Below are 25,959 nucleotides of genomic sequence, written 5' to 3' on the forward strand. Positions count from 1 at the left end.
CCTGGTTCTTCGACGTTCCCCTACTTCCTCATGTCTTCCTGCACCAGTTCACCCAAAAACTGTCTCTGGGAACGGGTGTTAAATTCCAAAAAACCGAGCCTCAAGCAGGAGCTACTCAACGTGCGACTTCCACCTGCACGCCGCCACCGGAAGTCTCCCATCCTCTCATAACTTTAAATGTTCCATCCCAGGCAACATCTTGCCAGTTCTCCCGTCTCCGAGAACAAGGCCACCCCCCCCCCCCCCCCCACCCCCCACCCCCCCGCCCCACCCCCACTCACCAGACCTCCAAAAGACCTGGAAAATCTAGCCTAAAACAGTCGACTTTCATTGTTCAACGTATCTGGCTTTATGTTTCTTCAGCAGAGAGGTGGTGGGGAGGCGGGATGGGGGGTTCTCTATACAGAAAATTGTTTTTCTAGATACATTTTTTAAACAGCCATCTGCAGATATTTGTGGAAACGCAGCCAACACTCATTATGTGATTTTAGATACTTGCTCACGCAGGATGATTATCCCACTCTCACTAACAGTAGCTTAATGGAGCCTCTTACTGTGGTAGGGAGGTCTTTAAAAGATAGCCCATCTGCCTTAATGAAGGTTTCTCAATTCAATTTGTTTGATTGCATTACGCATTAAATCCACGCAGTTATTTTCTTTAATGAATTCAAAACATTGGATAATTTAGCCTGACTTTAAATTGATAGGAATATATTATCAAATTATCCTTCCTCATTTTAGCTACCGAACGCCACACCCCCTTATTCCGTCACCTTGTCTACCGTGCCACAATTTCCTACCTCTGCCCGAAACTGAAGTTTTGTTGCTGGCAAAGGTTTTCCAAACCTTGGGCGGGATTCTCCATTGCCAGAGGCCGATATCTTAATTGGATTGGATTGGATTTGTTTATTGTCACGTGTACCAAGGTACAGTGAAAAGTATTTTTCTGCGAGAAGCTCAACAGATCATTAAGTACATGGGAAGAAAAGAGAAGAAAAGAAAATACATAATAGGGCAACACAAGATATACAATGTAACTACATGAAAATGAAAATCACTTATTGTCACGAGTAGGCTTCAAATGAAGTTACTATGAAAAACCCCTAGTCGCAACATTCCGGCACCTGTTCGGGGAGGCTGTTACGGGAATCGAACCGTGCTGCTGGCCTGCCTTGGTCTGCTTTCAAAGCCAGCGATTTAGCCCTGTGCTAAACAGCCCCTGGCATAAGCACTGGCTTCGGATGAAGCATACAGGGTGTAGTGTTAATGAGGTCAGTCCATAAGAGGGTCATTTAGGAGTCTGGTGACAGTGGGGAAGAAGCTGTTTTTGAGTCTGTCTGTGCGTGTTCTCAGACTTCTGTATCTCCTGCCTGATGGAAGAGGTTGGAAGAGTGAGTAAGCCGGGTGGGAGGGATCTTTGATTATGCTGCCTGCTTTCCCCAGGCAGCGGGAGGTGTAGATGGAGTCGATGGATGGGAGGCAGGTTCGTGTGATGGACTGGGCAGTGTTCACGACTCTCTGAAGTTTCTTGCGGTCCTGGGCCGAGCAGTTGCCATACCAGGCTGTGATGCAGCCCGCTAGGACGCTTTCTATGGTGCATCTGTAAAAGTTGGTAAGGGTTAAAATGGACATGCCGAATTTCCTTAGTTTCCTGAGGAAATATAGGCGCTGTTGTGCTTTCTTGGTGGTAGCGTCGACGTGGGTGGACCAGGACAGATTTTTGCAGATGTGCACCCCTAGGAATTTGAAACTGCTAACCATCTCCCTCTCGGCCCCGTTGATGCTGACAGGGGTGTGTACAGTACTTTGCTTCCTGAAGTCAATGACCAGCTCTTTAGTTTTGCTGACATTGAGGGAGAGATTGTTGTCGCTACACCACTCCACTAGTGTAGTACACCACTCTATCTCCCTCCTGTATTCTGACTCGCGTTATTCGAGATCCGGCCCACTATGGTCGTATCGTCAGCAAACTTGTAGATGGAGTTGGAACCAAGTTTTGCCACGCAGTCATTTGTGTACAGGGAGTGGAGTAGGGGGCTATGTACGCAGCCTTGCGGGGCCCCGGTATTGAGGACTATTGTGGAGGAGGTGTTGTTGTTCATTCTTACTGATTGTGGTCTGTTGGTCAGAAAACCGAGAATCCAGTTGCAGAGTGAGGGGCCAAGTCCTAGGTTTTGGCGCTTTGATATGAGCTTGGCTGGGATTTTGGCTGTTGAAGGCAGAGCTGTAGTCAATAAATAGGAGTCTGATGTAGGAGTCCTTGTTTTCAAGATGCTCTAGGGATGAGTGTAGGACCAGGGAAATGGTGCCTGATGTGGACCGGTTGCAACAGTATGCGAATTGAAGTGGGATCAAGGCGTTCTGGGAGTATGGAGGTGATTCGCTTCATGATCAACCTCTCGAAGCACTCCATTACGACTGAAGTCAGGGCCACCGAACGGTAGTCATTGAGGCACGTTGCCTGGTTCTTCTTTGGTACCGGTATGATGGTGGTCTTCTTGAAGCAGGTGGGGACCTCGGAGTGGAGTAGGGACAGGTTAAAGATATCTGTGAATACCTCTGCCAGCTGGTCCGCTGCAGGCTCTGAGTGCACGACCAGAGATCCTGTCCAGGCCGTCGCCTTCCGAGGGTTCACTTTCAGGAAGGCCGATCTGACTTCGGAAGCTGTGATGGTGGGTATGGGTGAATTATGGGCTGCTGGGGCACTCGACAGCGGATTGTTGGTTACCTGCTCAAACCAAGCATAGAATGCATTGAGTTCATCGGGGAGTGGTGCGCTGCTGCTAGATATACTGCTCGGCTTCGTTTTGTAGCCCGTTATGTTGTTTAGTCCTTGCCACAATCGCCGAGAGTCTGTCTGTGACTCTAGCTTGGTTTGATATTCTCTCTTGGCATCTCGGATGGCTTTGCGGAGGTCGTACCTGGATTTCTTGTATAGGTCAGGGTCGTCTGCCTTGACCGCTTTAGATCTGTCCTTCAGTAGGGAGTCAATCTCACGATTGAGCCATGGTTTCCGGTTAGGGAACCTACATAGAACATAGAACATAGAACAGTACAGCACAGAACAGGCCCTTCGGCCCTCAATGTTGTGCCGAGCCATGATCACCCTACTCAAACCCACGTATCCACCTTATACCCGTAACCCAACAACCCCCCCCCCCCCCCTTAACCTTACTTTTATTAGGACACTACGGGCAATTTAGCATGGCCAATCCACCTAACCCGCACATCTTTGGACTGTGGGAGGAAACCGGAGCACCCGGAGGAAACCCACGCACACAGGGGGAGGACGTGCAGACTCCACACAGACAGTGACCCAGCCGGGAATCGAACCTGGGACCCTGGAGCTGTGAAGCATTTATGCTAACCACCATGCTACCCTGCTGCCCCATGCTACCATGCTACCCTGCTGCTACGTACTGCTTTCTTTGGCACTCAGTCGTCCACACATTTGCTGATGAAGTCTGTGACGGTGGTGGCATACTCATTTAAGTTGATCACTGAGTTCTTAAATATGGACCAGTCCACTGTCTCTAAGCAGTCACGTAAGAGCTCTTCTGTCTCCTCGGACCAGCACTGCACAACCTTCTTAGCTGGATTCTCCCGCTTGAGTTTCTGCTTGTATGCCGGGAGAGGGAGCACCGTCTTATGGTCTGATTCCCCAAAGTGCGGTCGGGGGATTGAACGGTAGGCGCCCCTGATTTTTGAGTAGCAGTGGTCAAGAGTGTTGTCGCCCCTGGTGGGACAGGAGATGTGCTGGTGGAATCTTGGCAGTACACTCTTGAGGTTGGCCTTGTTGAAGTCTCCGGCCACGATGAACAAGGCCTCCGGGTGTTCTGTTTCATAGTTGTTTATAACTGTGTACAGTTCATCCAGTGCCTTCCTCACTTCTGCCTGGGGTGGGATGTAGACCGCTGTGATAATGGCTGAAGTGAACTCACGTGGAAGATAGTATGGGCGGCACTTCACGGTCAGGTATTCCAGGTCTGGGGAGCAGTAGGTCGCCAGGGTCGACACATCCAAGCACCAGGTGGAGTTGATGAGGAGGCAAACCCCTCCACCCTTCGCTTTGCCTGATGATGCCGTGTGGTCCGCCTGGTGAATTGAGAAGCCTTCAGGTTGTATGGCACAGTCCGGTGAGGCGGGGTTGAGCCATGTCTCTGTGAAACAGAGCACACAGCAGTGTGCTCTTAATCAGGGAACAGGCGGAGAATCTACTCAGGCGCCCAAATCGCGGCGGTGCCAGTTTGATGACGGTTTTCAATTCTCCGACCCCTCCAAAATGTCATCATCGCGTTGCGCGCCACACACCTTTGGAATGGCGTTGGCGCATGATGGGAAGGCTCTCCTCTGGTGCTTCGCCCCCGATGTGCCGAGTTCCTGACCGCGTGCTTGACATGTGGTCTCAGCAGTCGGGAACTCGCCATGGCGGCTGCGGACTGTGTCCAGCACTGCCACAGTCGGCTGGGAGCCGTGCTTCAGGCAGCGGGGGGCTTCCGCGAGAGCTGGGAGAACCTGGTGGGGAGTTGTCAGGAGGTGGCCGGGGGGGGGGCAGTATTTGGCAGGTCGGGTCTGCATTTGGCCGGCGCCATGTTGTGCAGCGTGACCGCTGCAGGTCGTCGCCGTGCCCATGTACGGCCACGGACTCAGCCATTCTCCGGCTGTTTTTGGCGTGGGGAACCGTGAGTTTTACCCGGAGCCACTGCTAGCCCCTCACCAGTCCCAAGATCGGTGAAGGTTCGGCGCCGATTTTGCCGTTGTAAAATGCCACAGGTCCCATGCCAGCGTCGGCACTTAGCCGCTAAATCGGAGAATCCAGCCCCTGATGTTTATTTTGGAGCTTTCACTAGGGACTATCTCCACAGGGACTGGTTAAAAATTAGTCAGCATCATAGTACCCTCAGTTCAGAACCACAACGGAATACAATGCATTATGAGTGGACCAGCGATTGTCAGTTACCAGCTCAATTTTGCTGTGTTCAGTTACTCGTTTGTTGGTTAACACAGTGGGATTGTCTGTAAAGCAGGTTAAACCCAGCAAAGGTCAGAGAAAAGAGTTGCTTTTAAGCAGCACCTTCCACAATTTCTGGACTTCCCAAGGTGCCTTACAGCCGCTGAACTATTTTTGAACTGGGGCCGGCGCAGTGGTTAGCACTGGGACTACGGCGCTGAGGACCCGGGTTCGAATCCCGGCCCTGGGTCACTGACCGTGACGCGTTTGCACATTCTCCCTGTGCCTGCGTGGGTTTCACCCCCACAACCCAAAGATGTGCAGATTAGGTGGATTAGCCACGCTAAATTGCCCCTTAATTGAGAAAAAAATAATTGGGTACTCTAAATTAATTTTTATTTTAAATCATAGGTTTACATGTTCCCGCCAGTGTAGGGTGTGCTGAGCTGGTGACGGGGCATTGCAACGGGTCTGGCACCTGGCGGCAATCCCATTGTTTGGGCTACCCACCATTCTCCACCCAATCAAGAATCCCGATACCAGCATCGGGCAATGGAGCATCAACCTCCAATGGCTGGAATTTTCATGTTGGATGAGGGATTAATATTAGCCAGGATATGGTGTGGTGTGTGTGGGGGGGGGGGGGGGGGGGGGCGGGGGAGCTCTCCCTGACTCTTCTCATGTAGCCCCATGGGATATATGAGGATTGGATTTTCCCCATGTTCTTTCGGAGTGTCAGGCTCTGATTGAAACCCGGAGTGCAGCTCTCCAGCTGCACAGCTGAGTTTTTAGTCCAGAATTTGAGTCTCACCGAGAAGAAAAATTCAGGGGACGTGTTTTACACTCTGACTGTGGCAGGGCGGGGCCTGACAGAACCACCCCGGTTGAGATCAGGACGCCCCCCCCATAAGCATTGGAGGCCCTCCCACTACCATCAGCAATAGAGGCACTCAACCACCCACCCAGCCCACCACAAGTATCATCACTGGAGGGGGTTCTTTCCCTCATAATATGAACATACCCCCAATGGTGCTCCCCAGAGAGTCCTCCGCAGACACCGCCCCCTGACACAAGTTGGTACTGCCAGATTGGCACCTCCAGCTGTGGCGGGGCAGTGCCAAGGGGCGGCGTCAGTGAATATCCCTCTCCCCGGGGGTTATACGTGCCTTTACACCACCAGAATATCCCGTCTACTAACTCCTGTTTTTCCAAACCTGATGTAAACCTTGTCGACATGGCACCATGTTGACATGACAGGAATATTCAGTGAGGGGCATCTGGTGGCAAGGGAGGGGGGTGCTCTGGAAGTATATTTAAATGAGCTTTCCGCCTTTTCGGGGCGTGAACCTCGTTAAGTCACCGGCGAGGGATGTGGAAAATTGGAAGGCATGGTCTCGCCGGTGAGAATCCTTTACACCAATTCTCACGGGATTTACCACCTGTGTCGCTGTTCTCACTGACGGCTAATGCAGGCTGAATATCGCCCAACATTTATCTGAGAGGACAGACGGGGCCTTACTTTAATGAATAATCTGAAGCACCTCTGACAGTGTAGCACTCCCTCAGCCCGGCACAGGAGTGTGAGCCTGGATTATAAGCTCACATCTTGAATTGAGAGGTGATTTCACTTCAAGCAGTGGACAATTAGACCTATGGGATCACAATTGCTGGTACCGCGCACCTGAGAGCGTGACTCCATATTGGACATGTCTGACCGCAGAATCTGCCCTTGTAATTACGGTGTCGGTGTGAATGGTAGAGCTATAGACTGAGTGCTCCGTTAGAGGCTGACAGCCAGACATTATCAACAGCTGAGCAGCAAGTAGAGCTATGATCCGAAATGTTGGGGTGTGATTTATCTGCCATAATCGGACTGATTTGATAAGTGACAAACAGCAAGGACTGCAGTTTCCTGTGAACTTGTGGCAACTCGACCTCTGCACCTTTGTATCTTCCGAAATGCACATCTGACCTATGTGCGACTTTGCCCGGACTAATGTCTTTTCAAACGGCGGTTGGGTCGCAGTATATTTTGTGAACTGCGACAGAGTTTGTGAGGAGTGGGAATGCAGAGGTGGCCCAGTTTAAAGGATCACCTTGGTTCTCCAATGCAAAAGCCCAGCTCCTAACGTAATTTAAAGGCCTTCTAAGCAAAGCCACTCCCCTCCCCCTGCCCAACCCCACCAACACCATTGCCCATGCCATCCCATTCCACCCCAGATTGGCATTCAACCTCCATGATGCACATATATCTTCCATAGCCACTTGCATGGAATGTCTATCCACAGTCATCCGAAGGCATGCAAACTCAATGGGGATTATTTAAATATATTTTTAAAAATATTATAAATTGCTCCAGTGCAAAATAAATTGAAATTTTAAATGTATATTAGGTTTGTAAGCAACTACATCAAAGGCATATTCTGTTGTTAGAGCCTGTCAAACATGGGACTTCTGATTGCAGCATGTAGGTGGATGTCGCATGTTTGGTGGCTCCTGCCACAGCTGTCTTTTTTGGCCTTTTTAGCCCAGTTTTGGGTGAAGATTTATTTGTGAGGAGCTGCGGGAAGGTTTGGAGCATTTACAGAATGTCAAAAGTCAGCAAGAAGAATCCAGGGAAGAAGACGGCGAGGGAATGTCTGCCGCCCAGTGTGGCGAGGAGGGCAGCAGGAGGAAAGATGGCGGGAGAAGCCCGTCGGGTGGGGCGGTGCCTATCACGATGGAGAAGATGACGGAGGTGATGGCCGGGAAGCATCAGATGGCGATGATGGCCTTGCTTAAGGCGTGGGTGGGGGAGACCCTTGCCCGGTGAGAGAGATGTTGGTGAGAACTTCGATGACAGTGCGGGAGCAGCAGCATAGTGACCATTTCACCTTGGTGGGTGAGGAGCTGCGGAGGGTGGCAGAGGTCAACTTAGGACTGAGAGCTAAGTTGGAAGACCTGGAGAACAGGTCTCGAAGGCAGAATCTGAGGGTCATGGATGTGCCCAAAGGGGTGGGAGGATCAGAGGCCGACAGAATACTTTGCCGATATGTCGATGAAGCTGATGGGGGAGGGGGGTGGGGGGGAGGGGGGTGGGGGGAGGGGGCCAGAGGAGAGGAGCCCTCCCAGTACGAGTTGGACAGGTCCCACTGGTCACTCCGGCTGAAGCCGAGGATGAATGAGCCAGCGAGGACGGTGATCGTCAGTTCCCGCAAGTTCCAGGTGAAGGAGAGAGTGCTGAGGTGGGAGAAGCAGAGGTGCGAGGTGGAGTGGGAAGGCAAGGATATGCACATATACCAGGACTTGACGACGGAGCTGGCTCGGAGGCGAGCGGCCTTCGGACGGGTTAAGGCAGGGTTGGACAAGCACAGTGTGCGGTTTGGTATGGTCTACCTGGCAAAACTGAGAGTCACATACAATGGCGAGATAGCGGCGGAGGCTTTTGTGAAGGCAGAAGGCCTGGATTTGGACTCTTGACAGTTTTTGGCTGAGTTTTTTTCTATGTTTTTTCTCTGGTTTTTTTTGTATGGGTGTTATGGATAACTTGGTTTTGGGGTTTGTGTGGTGGGTAAGCGGGTGGGTTCCCAATGGTGGCGAATCAAGGGGGCAAGCACGTGATTGTGACGGTTGCAATTGAGGGGAGGTTGATCTGCGGGTATGCCCCGAACTGGGACGACGCTAGGTTTGTGAGGAGGATGCCAGCAGCCATACCGGACCTGGATACTCACCAGCGATAATGGGGAGGGACCCAAGGATGGATAGGTCTCTGCCATCCTTGCTGGCTCCATCCGGGCAGGGAGAGTAAAGGTGTTAGGGCTGATTATGAAGGAGATGGGAGGTTTCGTGGAGGTTTTTACATCCACAGGACAGGGAGTATTCATTCTCCTCGGTACACGAGGTTTATTTGAGGATTGACGTTTCTGTGGGCGGGAAGGCGTTGCTATCAGTAATAAAGAAGGTGGAGTACTCCGTGATTGTGATATCGGATCATGTACTGCACTGGGTGGATGGTGTCTTGGAGAAAGGTCCGGCCCAGAGGCTTGTTGGCGGACCCAAACCTTTGCATCAAGATGGAGAGGGTGATGGAGGAGCATGTGGAGTTTAATTGAAATAGAAAGGTCTTGTCAGAGGTTTGGGAGGCATTGAAGGCAGTAGTGAGGGGGGAAGGTCAGTGCATTTAAGGCAAAGGTGGATAGGGAGGAGCAGCAGCAGCTGATAAAGGTGATTTTGCAGGTGAATGGAAGATACTCGAGGGATCCGAACATGTGCTGTTGAAATGAAATGACAATGAAAATTGCTTATTGTCACAAGTCGGCTTCAAATGAAGTTACTGTGAAAAGTCCCTAGTCGCCACATTCCAGCACCTGTTCGGGGAGGCCGGTACGGGAAGTGATGAGAGGAAGGAGTTTGAAACAAAGTTTGACCGCCTGTCTGCAGGGAGGGCAGTTTGGCAGTTGAGGCTGGCGCGGGGGTTGTGTCGGAGTATGGTGAGAAGGCCATTTCTCCAATTTCTACATTTGGCGGGCCAGCTCCATCAGTAGGCAGTGGCGAGGGAGGGAGATTGTGCAGATCAGGGATGGGACAAGAGTGGTGGTGGTGACTCTGGAGCAGGTGAACAGTGTTTGAGGACTTCTGTAGGGGCTGATATAATAATAATTTTTTTTTATTGTCACAAGTTGGCTTACGTCAACACTGCAATGAAGTTACTGTGAAAAGCCCCTAGTCGCCACATTCCGGCACCTGATTGGGTACACGGAGGGAGAATTCAAAATGTCTAATTCATCTAACAGCACACCTTTCGGGACTTGTGGGAGGAAACCGGAGCACCCAGAGGAAACCCGTGCAGACATAGGGGGAACGTGCAGACTCCGCACAGACAGTGACCCAAGCCGAAGTCGGAGCCGTCGGGGATGAGGGTGTATTTGGAGCGACTGGAGTGGCCGGAGGTGTGAGAGGGGATGAGGGCCAGGTTAGAGGAGCCATTAGGGTTGGGGGAAGTGCCAGTAGCGATAGGGAAGATGCAGTCAGGTAAGGCGCCGGGGCTGGATGGATTCCCCATGGAGTTTTATAAAAAAGTTTCAGGACAAGTTGGTGCTGCTGATGGTGGAAAAGTTTGAGGATGCGATGGCGAAGGAGGGGTTACCTGAGAATGAGCAGGCATCTATTTCAGTGTTACTGAAAAAGGAAAAGGACCCAGTGGAGTGTGGGGTGTATGGGCCCATTTCTCTACTGAATATGGATGAGAAGGTATTGGCGAAGATGCAGCAAGGTAGCACAGTGGTTAGCACAGTTACTTCACAGCTCCAGGGTCCCTGGTTCGATTCACAGCTTGAGGGACTGAATGGCCTACCCCTGTTACTGTGAGCTCAGCATTTGTTTTTCCTTCCTCCATTGCGGGCCTCTGAATTATTTCACTTTGCTTGTCTAGGTGTAGACAGCTGGATGTGCCTGAGTGAAATTGACCCTGACGAGGAGGTCCAAGGGGAGATCCATCTTCAGATCGAGATCTGTGGTGATGGCTCAATGCGACAGCTGCGTTGTCATGTGTTTGAAGCAAGGTAAGGAGTGCCGAACGAACGAAGTGTTTGTGAGATGACCCATAAAACTCTGGTGCAGATGGGACATGCATTCAAGAGTGCCTCTTGTTAAGAGACTTCATGACTAGAACTTCCCATGGGCCAGCTGCCTTTGAAGTACTGATGCAGAAAAAAACTTGAAGTGCAGAAGCGACCCATTGGCTTTCTGTCAAATAAGGACAGAAGACAACTTGTGTTTGCAGTCAAAAAAATGTGTTTTTATGTGAGTACTTTGTGTTTTATAGAACTGTGCTTTTTGTGTTATGAGTTTTTGTGTTTGCATTTTGTGTTGCTTATCCTTATATCTGTGTCTATATGTGTGTATTATGTGGGTTTATTTTGTGTGTATGCGTGTGTTTTGTGTATGAGTGCTTGTGTCTCTTTTTTCAGTGTATGTTTTGCGTGTATGTGTTTGTTGCATATAACCTGTGATTGTGTGGTGTGCATGTATTGGAGTGTGTGTGTGATTGGTGTTTGCGTGTAGGTTTGGTGTGTGTATATGTTTGCTGTGTGTGTGTATGTTTGTGTGGGCAAGTTTGGTGTGTGTATGTTTCGGTTTGATGTGTGCGTTTGATGAGCGCATGTCTGTTTAGTGTGAGTGTTTGGTGTGTATATGTTAGTGTGTTTTGTGTATGTATGTGCGTGTGTTTGGTGTTTGTGTGTGTGTGTGTACATATTTGTTATGTGTGTGTGTGTGTGACTAAAAGGTTTAATTTCACTCATAACCAGGAAACTATTGCTTAGTCATAGTGGAGGCGATTATATTTTGGAGAAGTGTTCTAAAAGTGTAGCGGTTGGATATGAATCTTTTGTTTTTCAGAATTTCCAAAATCCTGTTATATTTACCATAAGCACTTTAAAAATACATTTTTATTCAGAAAAGCTTTTCATTATAACATGGTGAAACAAAACAACAACATCTAATAAACATCCTTGCACAATATACCCACCCACAGCCAACCGCTGCTCCCCCGACCCCAACACCCCATGATCAAACAAAACTTAATTAAAAAAAACAACCCCCCCCATGGCATATGGTGACTAATTCCCTGTAAAAGGAGATTGAAGGCTGCCAGCCTGAGTAAAACCCTTCCACCGAACCCCTCATAATATAATTAACCTTCAAGATAAACAAATTCTATTGGATCATTCAGCCAGGCCATGGCACTGGGTGGTGCCAGGGACCTCCACCCGAGCAGAACTCGCCTCCAAGGACATCACCCCCATCTGCAGCACCGGCAAGTCCAATACACCAAAATAGCCACCAGCAGTCACGGCCCCATCTGAATGCCCAGAATCCCCGACACGGTGCTGCCGACACGGTGCTGAAGAAGAAGACCCAAAAGCTTCCAAGTTCAGGGCAAGACCAAAACATGTGCGTGTGGTTCGCTAACCACTCAACACAAACCATCGCACCTATCCTCCACCCCCGAGAAGAACCCACTCATCCGTGCCCTGGTCAAATGGGCCCAATGCACCACCTTGAACTGGATCAAGCTGAGCCTAGCACGGGGTAGCACAGTGGGTAGCACTGTGGCTTCACAGCACCAGGGTCCCAGGTTCGATTCCCCGCTGGGTCACTGTCTGTGCGGAGTCTGCACTTTCTCCCCGTGTGCGCGTGGGTTTCCTCTGGGTGCTCCGGTTTCCTCCCACAGTCCAAAGACGTGCAGATTAGGTGGATTGGCCATGCTAAATTGCCCTTAGTGTCCAAAAAGATTAGGAGGGGTTATTGGGTTACGGGGATAGGGTGGAAGTAAGGGCTTAATGTGGGTCGGTGCAGACTCGATGGGCCGAATGGCCTCCTTCTGCACTGTATGTTCTTCCTCCCTGGGCTCCCAGATCTTCCGACACTCCAAATATTGCCGCCTCTGGACTTAGAGTCACCCTCCCTTCCAGGACCTCTGACATGACTTCTGAGAATCCCTGCCAAAATCCTCTCAGCTTCGGACACGCCCAAAACATATGTACATGATTCGCCGGACTTCCGCCGCACCACCCATACCTGTCCTCCACCTCCTCAAAAAATCTGCTCATCGGGGTCACAGTCACATGAGACGTATGGACCACCTTGAATTGGATCAGGCTATGCCTGACACATGACAAGGATGCATTAACTCTCCTCAGGGCCTCCTCCCATAACCGACTTCCAACTCCCCTCCCAACTCTTCCTCCCACTTTCTCTTCACCTCCCCAATTGGAACCCCTTCCCACTCCATCAGTTTCTTATATATTTCTAAGACCCTCCCCTCCCCAACCCCTGTTTTTGACATCACCTTGTCCTGTAGCCCCCTTAGTGGGAGGTGAGGGAAGCCCGGGACCTGTCTCCGGACAAAATCCCGCACTTGTAAGTACCGGAACCCATTCCCCCTGGCAACTCTCCTCCTTTAGCTTCTCCAAGCTTGGAAAGCCCTCCTCAATGAATAGATCTCCAAACCTTTCGATCCCTGCCCGAGGCCACCTCCTAAAGCCTCTATCCAACCTCCCCCCGGTGCAAACCGGTGGTTATCACAGATCAGTGACCACACCAATGGCCCCCTCCAGTCCCATGTGCTGTGTCCACTACCAATGGGCTTGTGGAATACCGAGCCAGCGAGAACAGCAGAGGTGCTGTTAACAAAGCCATCAGACTTGTGCCCTTACGAGATGCTTCCTCTACCCGCTCCCACACCGACCCCTCCCAACGACCCACTTCCTAACCATCGATATATTAGCTGCCCAGTAATAGTTAACAAAGTTTGGAAGGGCCAACACCCCCCTCCCCATGCCCCCGCTCAAGTAGGACCTTCTTCACCCGCGGGGGTTTCACGGCCTATATAAAACCCCGAGATCGCTGCATTCATCTTCCCAAAAAATGCCTTGGGGGCAAAAAATTGGGAGATACTGAAAAACGAACAGCAATCTTGGGAGGACTGTCATTTTCACAGTCTGTACCCTCCCTGCCAATGATAGCGAGAGCACGTCCCACCTTCGGAAGTCCACTTTCATCTGCTCTATCAACTTGCCCAAATTTAATTTTATGAAGCTGACCCCAGCCACTTGAATGCCCAGGTACCATATCCCCAATATCCCCATAATTCCTGCAATCCCCCCAACCGGTCCGTTATGTAAAGGAGCAAATCGTTTGCATAGAGCGAGACTCTGTGTTCCACCCAGCCCCCCCCCCCCCTTCCACTATCCCCCTCCAAATGTTCGATGCTCGTGGCGCCATTGCCAAAGGCTCTATAGCCAGGGCAAACCGTAGTGTGGAGAGTGGACTTCCCTGTCTCGTCCCACAACACAGGCCAAAATATTTGATCGGACCCGGTTTGTCCTTACATTTGCCACCGGTGCCTGGTATAGCAACTGGACCCATTCCACAGATCCCTGCCCGAACCCAAACCTTTCCAGGACCTCCCACAAATATTTCCACTCCACCCAATCAAAGGCTTTTTTTGCATCCATGGCCACCACCACAACCTTAACCTAACGCCCCTCCGCAGGCATCATTATTACGTTAAGGAGCCGCCGAATGATGGAATCCAGGTGTCGTCCCTTCACAAATCCCGTCTGGTCCTCCACTATTACCCCCGGAACACAGTCCTATATCCGTGTAGCCAAGATCTTTGCCAGCAATTTCGCATCTACGTTTAGCAGGGCGATTGGCCTATATGACCCACAGCTCTCTGGATCTATATCCCGTTTAAAAATAAGGGAAATCGATGCCTGCGATAACGTCAGGGGGAGCACTCCCAACTCCTTTGGCTCATTTTAAGCGTTTACCAAAAGCGGCCCCAACAGCGCGGAAAACTGAATTGTTTCATTCCCTTCTCCCTGGCTGGGGGTTTCGATTTATACAATTTATTGTAAAACTCCCAAAACATTTCATTCCCCCCTGCCGGATCCAGAACCACCTCCCCCCCCCCCCCCCCCCCCCCCCCCCCCCTCCTATCCCTCACTTTCCCGATCTCTCTCGTCGCCTCCTGTTTCTTCAGCTGGTGCGCCAGCATCCTGCTAGCTTTTTCCCCATTTTCACAAAATGCCCCCAATGTAAGCCCACTTGTGGCAATTAAGATTATTTATAAAAATTAAAATAAGAGAAGGTGGAGTTGACCCTGTGAGGAGCCTCACTTCACCCCCTCCCCCCCCCCCGTCAAAAACCAGACCTAGCTCATTCTTCCACTTTCTCTTTACTTCCTCCAATGATACCTGCTCTGTCAACAGGATCCAACCATAGATATCTGAAATCCTCCCCTCAGGCAACTCAGCCGGAGCCAGCCGGAGCCAGACACGGTCACAAGTGACCGTGTCTGGAGAAATGAAGGAATCTTCTTACGCAAAAAGTCAGAAACCTGCAAGGACCTAAATCCATTAGCTCACGGGAGCTGGAACCTCTCCAACAACTCCTCCATGCCAGCGAACCTTCCTGAATAAACATGTCCCCAAACCTTTCTAACCCTGCCCTCCCCCAAACCCTGAATGATGAGACCAAGTCAGACGGCACAAACAAATGGTTCCTGCAGATAGGGGTCAACATTGACATGGAGCCCAGCTTAAAATGCTACCTAAACTGCCTCCAAATCCTCAAAGCGGCTACCACTACCGGGCTCGTGGTGAATCATGCAGGGGAAAACAGAAGCGGAAAGTGACCAGGGCCCTCAGACTCGAACCTCGACAGGAGCCCACCATCATTTGCCCCCGATATAGAATTTGGATCCCTAAACTACCCCTGCACCTTCTCACTATTTACAGCCCAAAATCAAATAGAAAGTTAGGTAATGCCAAACCCCCAGCTGCCTCTTTCACTGTAAAAACATCCTACGAATCCATGGGATCTTGCCAACCCACATCTTGCCACTGGGGCATCAGGGAGTGCTCTACATTAACAGGAAGGGGTTCCAGTCCCTGAATATTCAGATTGTATGCGAACACCACACAGAATCATGCACATGTGTGCTGGCTACCCTGGGAGTGTGCATGACAGCTACATCCTGGGGCACTCTGAGATCCCCAGTATCTTCGAGGACCACCCCAGGATAACTGGTTGTCTCGTGGGGGACAAGAGATACCTGCTGAGGTCATAGCTGATGACGCCAGTGTGAAGGCCTGAGACTGAGATGGAGACCCGATGCAATGAGGCCCATGTTGCTACACGGGCTGTTGTTGAGCATCAGACTGCTGAAACAGTGGTTCTGATGCTTGCAACGCTCTGGTGGTGCCCCCTCCCGCCCCACCTCCAAGGGCTTCCTGCTTTATGGTGGTCAACTGTGCCCTCCACAATCTGGCAGAGCAGCAAGGTGACATGCTCGAGGAGGAGGAGCAGCAGGAGGTAGAGGGACATGCGGCCTCGTCTGAGGAGGAGGCGGCGGACCAGGCAGTGGCGAGTCCAATATGCAAGGAGGACCAGAGAGGCCCTCATCATTGCCAGATTCTCCTAGGATGAGGCTTTGTTGGTCTGCTCAACATCACCCTATTCTCCCCCCCACTCAAATCCCCTCTCCTTTTTCCTCATGACCTTGCCAGGATGCTGTTTAGTACTGGCCTACACAAACATGGACCAGTCGTAATGGCATTTTGGGGTCTCCCAGGCCATTGGAGACCCCCGGGTGTTCAGGAAAGTGCAGGCTGGCACTCCTGCTGGCACCTTGGCACAGCCAGCCCAGCACCTTGGCACTGCCATCTGAGCACCTTAGCAGTGCAAAGGTGGCACCGCCAGGGTGTCCTGTGGCTCTGCCAAGCTTACAGGGGCATTGCTGTGGTGGCAGGCTGGCAGTGCCAAGGTGCCAGGTTGCTCTAGGGGGGCCTTGCTCATAAGAGGTGGGGTGAAGGGGGGGGGGAGGTGCTCAAGGACCCAGAAGAGATGAGTTGGGTGAAGGGGGGGGGGGGGGGGGGGGGGGGGGGGGTAGGGTCCAGAGGCTCCGATCCGCGAGTAGTCTTCTTGAGCTCTTTCTTTTGCTGAGCGTGGCACTGCAAGAAATGACTAAAGTGCAGCCTTGATGGGGCGTTCCTTGTGGAGGCTCCAAATAAATGGCAAAAGTGCCGTTGAATAGCAAGGCTTTTCTCTGCGTTGCAGGTGTCAAGGAACATCCCTCTAAACGCGCCCGGATGAATCTTTTTCATTGATTTGTGCGAAGTGTATCTTATTTGGTTTTAGCCCTTTTCCTTGCAGATGTTTTAGGAATTTCAGTTGTGTTTGTGAACGTTTTGATGTGGAGACTTGTCTGGCAAGAAACAACATTTGGAAAACTTGCTCTTCAGTTACTTTTGAAAGCTTTAGTTTGTTAATGGGTTGAGCTATCAATGTTGACCCACCGGCGACGCTCCCCTCCCTTCAATTAATAAAAGCTCACAGGAGGGCAGCACAGGCACATTTTAGCAACCACATGTTAACTTTGCCACTTGCAATTGCTACTCTATACTGTCACCATCCTGACTTGACACATTCTCCGCCCCACCGCGCCACATTTCTGCCCCGACCGGCCGGTGGGATTCTCCGTTACGCCAGCCGGTCAATGGGGTTTCCCATTGTGGGGCAGCCCCACGCCATCGGGAAACCCCCGTGCGCTGGCATAATGGGAAATCATGCCGGCAGAGAATCCCGGCCATGGCCTCCCATTCATTCATCACCACTGGGGAAATATTCTGGAATTCCTTACCTACTATCATAATGAGAGCATCATCAGCAGGCGGACCGCAGTGGTTCAAGGCAAAGGCTCACTGCAGCCTTCCCTGGCCGGCCAGCCTTCCCAGTGTCATCCACGCCCCGAGACTGAATGAATAAAGAAAATGTTTCTGAGCACTTGTTTAAGATGAACACTCAAGGACACACAATAAAATGCAGTTCAATTCCTACTCATTTTTGGGTTGGGGGTTTCGGACTCACTCAGAGGGTTTCCTCCGGATGCTCGGGTTTTCTCCCACAGTCCAAAGATTAGGTGGATTGGCCCTGCTAAATTTCCCCTTAGTGTCTCAAAGAATAGGTGGGGTTACTGGGTTATGGGGATGGGGTGGAGGCATGGGCCCAAGTAGAGTGCTCTTTCAAAGAACCGGTGCAGACTCGATGGGCTGAATAGGGATTCTATGATTAGAGTCTGGGTTCATGCTCCAACTATTTTGATTGAATCAATGAAATAAAAGTGAACAAACAGGCATAAAGTAATATGGGCAGCCCCTTATAGGGACACTGCCCTAAACAAAAACAAAGAGTAAATGAAACTTAAAAACGTCAAACTGAAATGTGATTTTAAAAAGGGTGAACGAAGCACCCTAGACCTTGCGAAACCCACCAGGCAAGGAAGGCCTCGATGGTGCCCTTGAACACCGCCTGCTCCCTCTCCAGGGATACCCAGCCGCGAATGTAGCCGAGAAGAGGGATCACGCTTCAGGTTTTGTCTGACCTTCCCCACCAGCCTTCTCCTAATTGAGTCTCTGAATTGCGAGGCAGTCGATAGGGTCGATCCAGTCCCTGATATCTCTGGCTATTTCAGGACAGCTGCGTTATGCTGAATAAATCTCCGAGTCATCACCCGTTAATTGTAATCCACCCCTGCTGACACAAGGCACTTAGTTTACCGTGAAATGAAATAGAGATTCGATTCTGCAAGCCCTGTATGAGTGCTGCCCATCCTGTTAGGCATCTGATGACCTGGGAATAAAATCCCAGAGATTGTTCAGCACAGCATTAAATTCAGAAGTCAAGTGACTGGTTCATTAATTACCATGAAGTTCAGCATTGTTCGCCTCCTTTACTGCACGGTTTCAAGGCATAAAATTAGGCGATTGAACAAAGACAATACAACATTTTAGTGGCTGTGATATGTGCACCCTAAGTAGTATTCAGGTGCATTTTGAAAAATACAACATTCATAAATATTCTACATCAGATTTTCTTTGCCTATAAATCAGTTTCAACAAGGCAGGTTTGGATATGATGTTCTCATTGTTGGACCTTGGCTTTCCCATTTCTTAGTTGAGTGGTCAGCTTAAAAGATCATTTCATGTGTGGTCAGTCAAAGTACAGCTACTGCCAAATATCAGGCTGTTGCTCTTTCTATGAATCAAGGGTTAGTTATCTACAAGTCTTTCGCTTAAAATTTCACATCTTGAATCATTTAGCTGTGCACCGAGCCTACCTCTTGTATCATGCTTTCATCATGGAATACTTTGCAATTGAAAATCCTACGTAAACATTTAGTATGGGCATAGCCCTGTCTAAACATATCAACTTTACCATGGCATCTTGCTGTCACACTGGGTTGAATTGTGCACTAGGAGTGTAGTTCTCCCCCCCCCCCCCCCGCCCCCCAATGGTGATCCCTCGCTGCCCACCCTGCCCCCACCCTCTGCCCCATGATGGTAGGTAGTCCTCTGCTTGGCCACCTTGCCTTGCAGCCATTTAATGACCTGTTATAGGCAGTCTTGGGGTGATCCTTCCACCCCTTCCAAGAGGACTCTGAGACCTTCGGGCCAATCATATGAAGTTCAGCATTGTTCGCCTCCTTTACTGCACGGTTTCAAGGCATGAAATTAGGCGATTGAACAAAGACAATACAACAGGTCATATGGCCAGTAGGTCTCTTGTCCCAGCAGTGCCACTGGGAGCAGTGGCTGTTACAGGGACTGCAGGCAGTCTCAAAGAGGTGTTGCCAATGCAACCTGGACTTAAAAGCATGTCCAAGGTCTTGCTGGGGCCAGGTTGGTGAGGCAGTTGGAGTACCACGCATGCTGGGAGCAGGGCAGGTGGCGCAGGGGAGTAGGGGAAACCTGTTTTTGACCCGGCAGGCTGGCCTGCCCCACCTGGAGTTAAATCCCTGTGGTGGCGGAAGGAGGCACTTAGGTGGCCATTAATTGACCACTTTAGAGTCTCAACTGGCCCATAGGGACCACCTGTCCCCACCCTGCCACTGGTAAAATCACAGCTAAACTGGGTTCACGGCAGGCACGTGGCACTGCCATGTTGCTCAATGTTACACCTCCTCCTGTGTGCCATTCTACCTCCGGGCAGGGGGGGGGGGGGGGGGGGGGGGGTCTATAAAGTTGCGGTCACTGTTCTGAATCAGCTATATCATTTTTGAAAGAGAAACATTTTCCTTTTTCTTTGCTCAGTAACAAATATCTAATGCACAAAATGACAATTTTTAAAACATTAAATAAAAATAAATTTCCCAAATAATATGATATTTACCCATTAAACTGTCTCTATCTTTTAATATATCTATTAAAGGTTAACTTCAAGACTTCAGCCTCCCTCAAAAACCTGGATATTCTGATATCCATTATTCATGAGTTTGAGTAGATGCAGTTTGTTGTATTTTCTAGTGTGCAGTCTATTAGGCAGAATGAGTTGAAGGGTAGGAAGGTCCTCTCATACCCTTGAGCATCTGTTTTGCCCTTTCCAAAAGACTTTCAAGCCAGCTACAAATTGAGTTCTGTGAGCTTTATTCAAGTTAAAAGCTTTATTTAGGACAAGTGATTTTTTTTCAAGAACTGTCTTCCCTCATGAAATGCTGGCAGTACCGATGACGGGCAGTACCCATGACGGGCAGTACTGGGATGATGGCTTCACTGTTGCTTTGTTGTCCAGCTGTGCAGTGTTCAAAGCTGAGTTGAACACCAAACATTTCCGAGACCTCAAACCAACCTTTTATTTTTTTCAAAAATAATTTTCATTGAAATTTTTTACAGAAAATATAACGACAAACAATGAAAAGCAACAATAAAACACCATACTAACTATTACACCCCCAAGACCGTATCAACGCATGTATCACACACCCCCACCCCCCAACCCAGTAAACAACAAGAGAGCTTAAAAATAAATTAAATTAAAATTAAATAAGCAAACATAGTCAACGTTTCCCCCCCCCCCCCTTTCTTCCCCCCCCCCCTTTCTTCCCCCCCTTTTCCCCCCCCGGGTTGCTGCTGCTGCTGCTGACCCAGTACCCTATCGCTGAGCCAGAAAGTCGAGGAAAGGTTGCCACCGCCTAAAGAACCCTTGTACCGATCCTCAGGGCAAATTTGACCTTCTCCAGCTTGATAAATCCCGCCATGTCATTGATCCAGGTCTCCACGCTTGGGGGTCTCGCATCCTTCCACTGTAGCAAGATCCTCCGCCGGGCTACTAGGGACGGAAAGGCCAGAACACCGGCCTCTTTCGCCTCCTGCACTCCCGGCTCCAACCCCAAAAATCGCGAGTCCCCAGCCTGGCTTGACCCTGGATCCTACCACCCTCGACACCGTCCTCGCCACCCCCTTCCAGAACTCCTCCAGTGCCGGGCATGCCCAGAATATATGGGCATGGTTCGCTGGACTCCCCGAACACCTGACATACCTGTCTTTGCCCCCAAAGAACCTACTCATCCTAGACCCGGACATGTGGGCCCGGTGCAGCACCTTGAATTGGATGAGGCTAAGCCGCGCACATGAGGAGGAAGAGTTAACCCTCTCCAGGGCATCAGCCCATGTCCCATCTTCGATCTGTTCCCCCTCCCACTTAGCCTTTAGCTCCTCTACTAACGCCTCCTCCACCTCCTGCATTACCTTGTAGATATCAGATATCTTCCCATCCCCGACCCAGACCCCCAAAAGCATCCTGTCACTCACCCCCTCGCGGGAAGCAAAGGGAATCCCTCCACCTGCTGCCTAGCAAACGCCTTTACCTGCAGATACCTGAACATGTTCCCCGAGGGGAGCCCAAATTTCTCCTCCAATTCCCCCAGGCTCGCAAACCTCCCATCAATGAACAGGTCCCTCAGCTGTCTGATGCCCACTCTGTGCCAACCCTGGAACCCTCCATCAATGTTCCCCGGGACGAACCGATGGTTCCCCTTTAACGGAGCCTCCATCGAGCCCCCCCATTTCCCCCCTATGTCGCCTCCACTGCCCCAAATCTTGAGGATAGCCGCCACCACCGGACTCGTGGTATACCTCGTAGGAGGGAGCGGCCACGGCGCCGTTACCAGGGCCCCCAGGCTTGTGCCTCCACAGGACGCCATCTCCAACCGTTTCCATGCTGCCCCCTCCCCCTCTATCACCCACTTGCGCACCATCGACACATTGGCCGCCCAATAATACCCCGAGAGATTGGGTAACGCCAGCCCCCCACCATCTCTACCCCACTCCAAGAAGACCCTCTTCACCCTCGGGGTCCCATGCGCCCAAAGCTCATGATGCTGCTAGTCACCCTCCTAAAAAAAGGCTCTAGGGATAAAGATGGGAAAACACTGAAAAAGGAACAAGAACCTCGGGAGACAAACCAACCTTTTCAATCATTCATTCTCCACATATGGGTGATGCCTTCAAGGCTGACATTTATTACCCATTCCTGAGAAAACAGGTCTTCTTGATCCAGTGCATTGGAGGGATCTGACTCAACCATGTTGGCTTGCTGCACCACACCAGAGGCAATTGTCAACCACGTTGGTGCGTGACTGGATTCAAATGTAGGGCCACACCAGATAAGGGTGGCGGGCTCCTTTCCCTGAAGGACATGAGTGAACTGAGTGGGTTTTTAACAATAAGCTTACAGTGTCCTGATCATAGTTTTTATTTTGTTTCCATATTTTTGTTTTAAGAGCTGCATTCAAATCCTCAAACTGCTTTTCTTTCATTCATTTACAGGCTGTGGGTGTCGCTGGCTGGGCCAGCATTTATTGCCCATCTCTAATTGCCCTTGAGAAGCTGGTGGTGAGCTGTTTCCTTGAACTGCTGCAGTCCACCATGTGGTCTAGGTGGTACACCCACTGTGCTGTTAGGGAGGGAGTTGCAGGAGTTTGATGAATTGATAGGGAAATCTTAATCTACCTCACTGGACAGAATGCCCATGAGGGGCGATTTTGCACCTTGACCAATACTGCTCTTACCAATCCCAATACCAAGACTGATTCCCATATCAGGCAGGGGTGTAAAACCAGGTCTTACACCAGATCTTGTCAGTTTCCTGATTTAAAAAAAAATTAATTTACGGGAGATTGGCGAGCATTAATTGGCCATCTCTAGTTGCCCTTGAAAACGTGGTGGCGAGCTGCTTTCTTTCATTTTTGAAAAATATTTTTATTGGCATTTTAACATTTAGTATATAATTAAAGCAAAAACAAAACAGCGCCATTGGCAAATATGTAAATGAAGAAACTAGGCAACAATAGTTGCGTATAGTTGGGCAGCACGGTAGCATTGTGGGCAGCACGGTAGCATTGTGGGCAGCACGGTAGCATTGTGGATAGCACAATCGCTTCACAGCTCCAGGGTCCCAGGTTCGATTCCGGCTTGGGTCACTGTCTGTGCGGAGTCTGCACATCCTCCCCGTGTGTGCGTGGGTTTCCTCCGGGTGCTCCGGTTTCCTCCCACAGTCATAAGATGTGCAGGTTAGGTGGATTGGCCATGATAAATTGCCCTTAGAGTCCAAAATTGCCCTTAGTGTTGGGTGGGGTTACTGGGTTATGGGGATAGGGTGGAGTTGTTTACCTTGGGTAGGGTGCTCTTTCAAAGAGCCGGTGCAGACTCGATGGGCTGAATGGCCTCCTTCTGCTCTGTAAATTCTATGAATCTGTACAAACGGTTGTCACTTTGCCTGTGACCAACGTTCCCATGCACACAATCTGTTATTTACATTCATATTTACAGTCCATGACAGAACTCTTGACTTTATTTATATGTGCACTGGTTCTGATGGGGGGGGGGGGGGGGGGGGGGGGAGTCCTATTCCCTATTGTGTTCTTGAGGGAGGTTAGAATAATCCGCCTCCCCGGCTTTCCACAGGTGGGATTTACTGGCTGTTTATGCTGACGGGAAATTCTGGTTCCATGCCCCCCCCCCGCTAGCTGCGAGCACGTCCTCAAATGTCCTCAAAAAGATGCGCAAACTTCCTCCAAGCGTGATGAGATTTCCCCTCGAACCCAATCGAGAATTTTATCTTTTCTATTTGCAGGAACTCGGACAGGTCGGAGAGCCACTCCAATGCCCTAGGTGGCACTGCCGACTTCCAACCCAGCAGAAGTCTCTGCTTGCCGATCAGTGAGGCGAAGGCCAGGGCATCCGCTTCCTTCCCTATCCAGAGCTCTGGATGCACTGACACCCTGAATCCATCACTGATGGATATGGCTCTATCTTGACCCCACAACCTTGGGCATGGCCTCAAAAGAGCCCACCACGAACTCCGAGTCAGTCTCTCTCTCTCTGTCTGTCTGTGCACCCTGCCAATCTAAGAATGATGGGCCAGTGGCGTGATTGCCACTGCGAACAGAAATGGGGACAATGGGCACCCCTGCCTTGTTGCCCTATAAAGCCAAACATACTGAGCTTGTAGCGTCTGTCCGTCTGCTCGCCATTAGAGCGCTTCCCACGCAAAGAGCCTCACCCACTCAATGAACCCTGTTCCAAACCCAAACGGTTCAAGTGCCTCCATGAGGTACCTCCATTCTACTTGATCAAAAGCTTTCTCAGCATCCAGGGAGACGATTACCTCTGATGTCATCTGCAAGGATGGGGGTCATTATTATATTGAGCAGATATCTGTGGCGGGATTCTCCAAGCCCGCCCGGGTTGGAAAATCGGCGGGAATGTGGGAAATTCCCGCCACGCCGCTCTGACGCCAGGACGTGGGGCAGGATTCTCTGACCCACCCCCCGCCAGGTCGGAGAATCGCTGGGGGCAGCGTGAATCCCGCCCTCGCCGGCTGCCGAATTCTCCGGCGCCGGGGATTTGGCGGGGGCGGGAATCACGCCGCATCAGTCGGGGGCCGTTGGCAGCAGCCCCCCTGGCGATTCTCGGCCCGTGATGGGTCGAGTGGCTGCCTGTTTTTTGGCCTATCCGCCGGCGTATGTTATGACAGGTACTTGCCGGTGGGACCTGGCTCCGCGGGCGGCCTCCGGGGTCCTCTGGGGGGGGCGCGGGAGGTGGGTGGGTGATCTGGCCCAGGGGGTGCCCCCAAGGTGGCCTGGCCCGTGATCGGAGCCCACCGATCCGCGGGCGGGCCTGTGCCGTGGGGGCCGCTGTAACAGCCCACGATGGTCGATACGGAGATGAACCCCCCTGCGCAAGCTCTGGTATGATGCCAGCATGTGCTCGCGCTCCCGTGCATGCGCCAACTCTCGCTGGCCGGCGGAGGCCCTTCGGTGCCAGTTGGCGTGGCGCCAAGCCCCTTCCGTGCCGGCCGGCGCGGCGCAAACCACTCCGGCGCTGGCCTAGCCCCGCACCTTGGGGGCGGCCCGACGGCAGAGTGGTTCACGCCACTCCTTCGTGCCGGATTTGCCCGCCCTGCCATTTTTTGAAGAATCCCACCCGTGATTCTCCGGGGACCAGTGAATCAGCGCCAATCGTGAGCAGCTGAAAGAGGCTCTCGTGCCGACTCTCCGCAGTTGACCGGCCGACCTCCTGCCGAGTCCCGCTGGCGTGTTCCCCCCTCTGAAGACCGCTGAATTGCTGGGCCAGGAGGCCAATTGACACCGGCATACACCACTCCGGTGTTTACGCCGGCGTCAACACTTGGCCGGGATTTTGGAGAATCCCGGCCCTGATGTTCGGTGTTAGCGGTCTGCTCTTAACAAACCATGTCTGATCGTCCCCGATCACTTCTGGCAGGCAGCTCTTCATTCCTCGCCAGAGCTTTCACCAGAATATTTGCATTGTGTTTGAGAGTGATGGGTCTGTACCATCCACACTCTGTCGGGCCTTTTTGGGGATCAGTCAGATCGAGGCCTTGACCAGTGTGGGTGGCAGGACCCCCTTCGACAGTGAATCGTTGAACATCTCCCCCAAGTGTGGGGCAGTGCTGCTGCAAATGTTTTGTAAAAATCGCTCGGGAACCCATCCGATACCTTTCCCTGACTGCATGAACTTAACACATTCCACTATTTTGCCTGACCCTAGCAGGCTTCAAGCTCCTGTTTCCGGTCCTTTCCCAGACTGTCAAGGAACGACTTCATCTCTGAGTCCCCCTCCGGGGGTTTGGAGTTATACAGGCCTCGGTAAAAGTTTGCAAAGGCCTTGTTCACATCGTTCGAGTCTGCCACAATTGTCCCATTTCTGCAGCAGCTTATTTTCTTAGCCGGGGCGCCAGCATGTGACTGGACTTGTCTCCATGTTAATAGAAGGCTACCTGTGCCTGGTAGAGCAGGTAGACTTCCTTCCCTGTGGAGTGCAGGTCAAATTCGATCTGCAGCTTTTTCCTCTCCGCCTGCAGTTCTACGGTTGGGGCCGTGGAGTACTGCTGATCCACCTCCAAAATGGAGTCAATGAATAGGGAATACTTGCAAATTCTGTAATACTGCTCAGAATGGAGATGATCAACCACTACTTGGATGCCCTTTCTTTCCTAAGGGCCCTAGGAGATATGATTTCCCCTTGAGCACCGCTTTCAGTGCCTCCCAAATTGTGGAGGGCGAGACCTCCCCATTTTGGTTGCAGGTTATATAATCATCAATGGCTTGGGATATCTTTGTGCAGAATTTCCTATTGGTGAGGAGAGCCTCCATGGGG

The 25,959-nt window shown here is 51.1% G+C and overlaps 1 protein-coding gene across 1 annotated transcript in view; it reads left to right on the plus strand.

The window, feature by feature from the left end:
• Positions 1–25,959, plus strand: part of rasa4 (RAS p21 protein activator 4) — a 298,226-nt gene that overhangs the window by 67,329 nt on the left and 204,938 nt on the right. The window contains exon 5 of the mRNA XM_038813851.1: positions 10,362–10,491. Coding sequence (XP_038669779.1) covers positions 10,362–10,491 — 130 coding nt within the window. The remainder of the gene's footprint in view (positions 1–10,361; positions 10,492–25,959) is intronic.

Source organism: Scyliorhinus canicula, chromosome 12 (genome assembly GCF_902713615.1).
Source record: "Scyliorhinus canicula chromosome 12, sScyCan1.1, whole genome shotgun sequence".
In the NCBI taxonomy this organism is placed as follows: domain Eukaryota; kingdom Metazoa; phylum Chordata; class Chondrichthyes; order Carcharhiniformes; family Scyliorhinidae; genus Scyliorhinus; species Scyliorhinus canicula.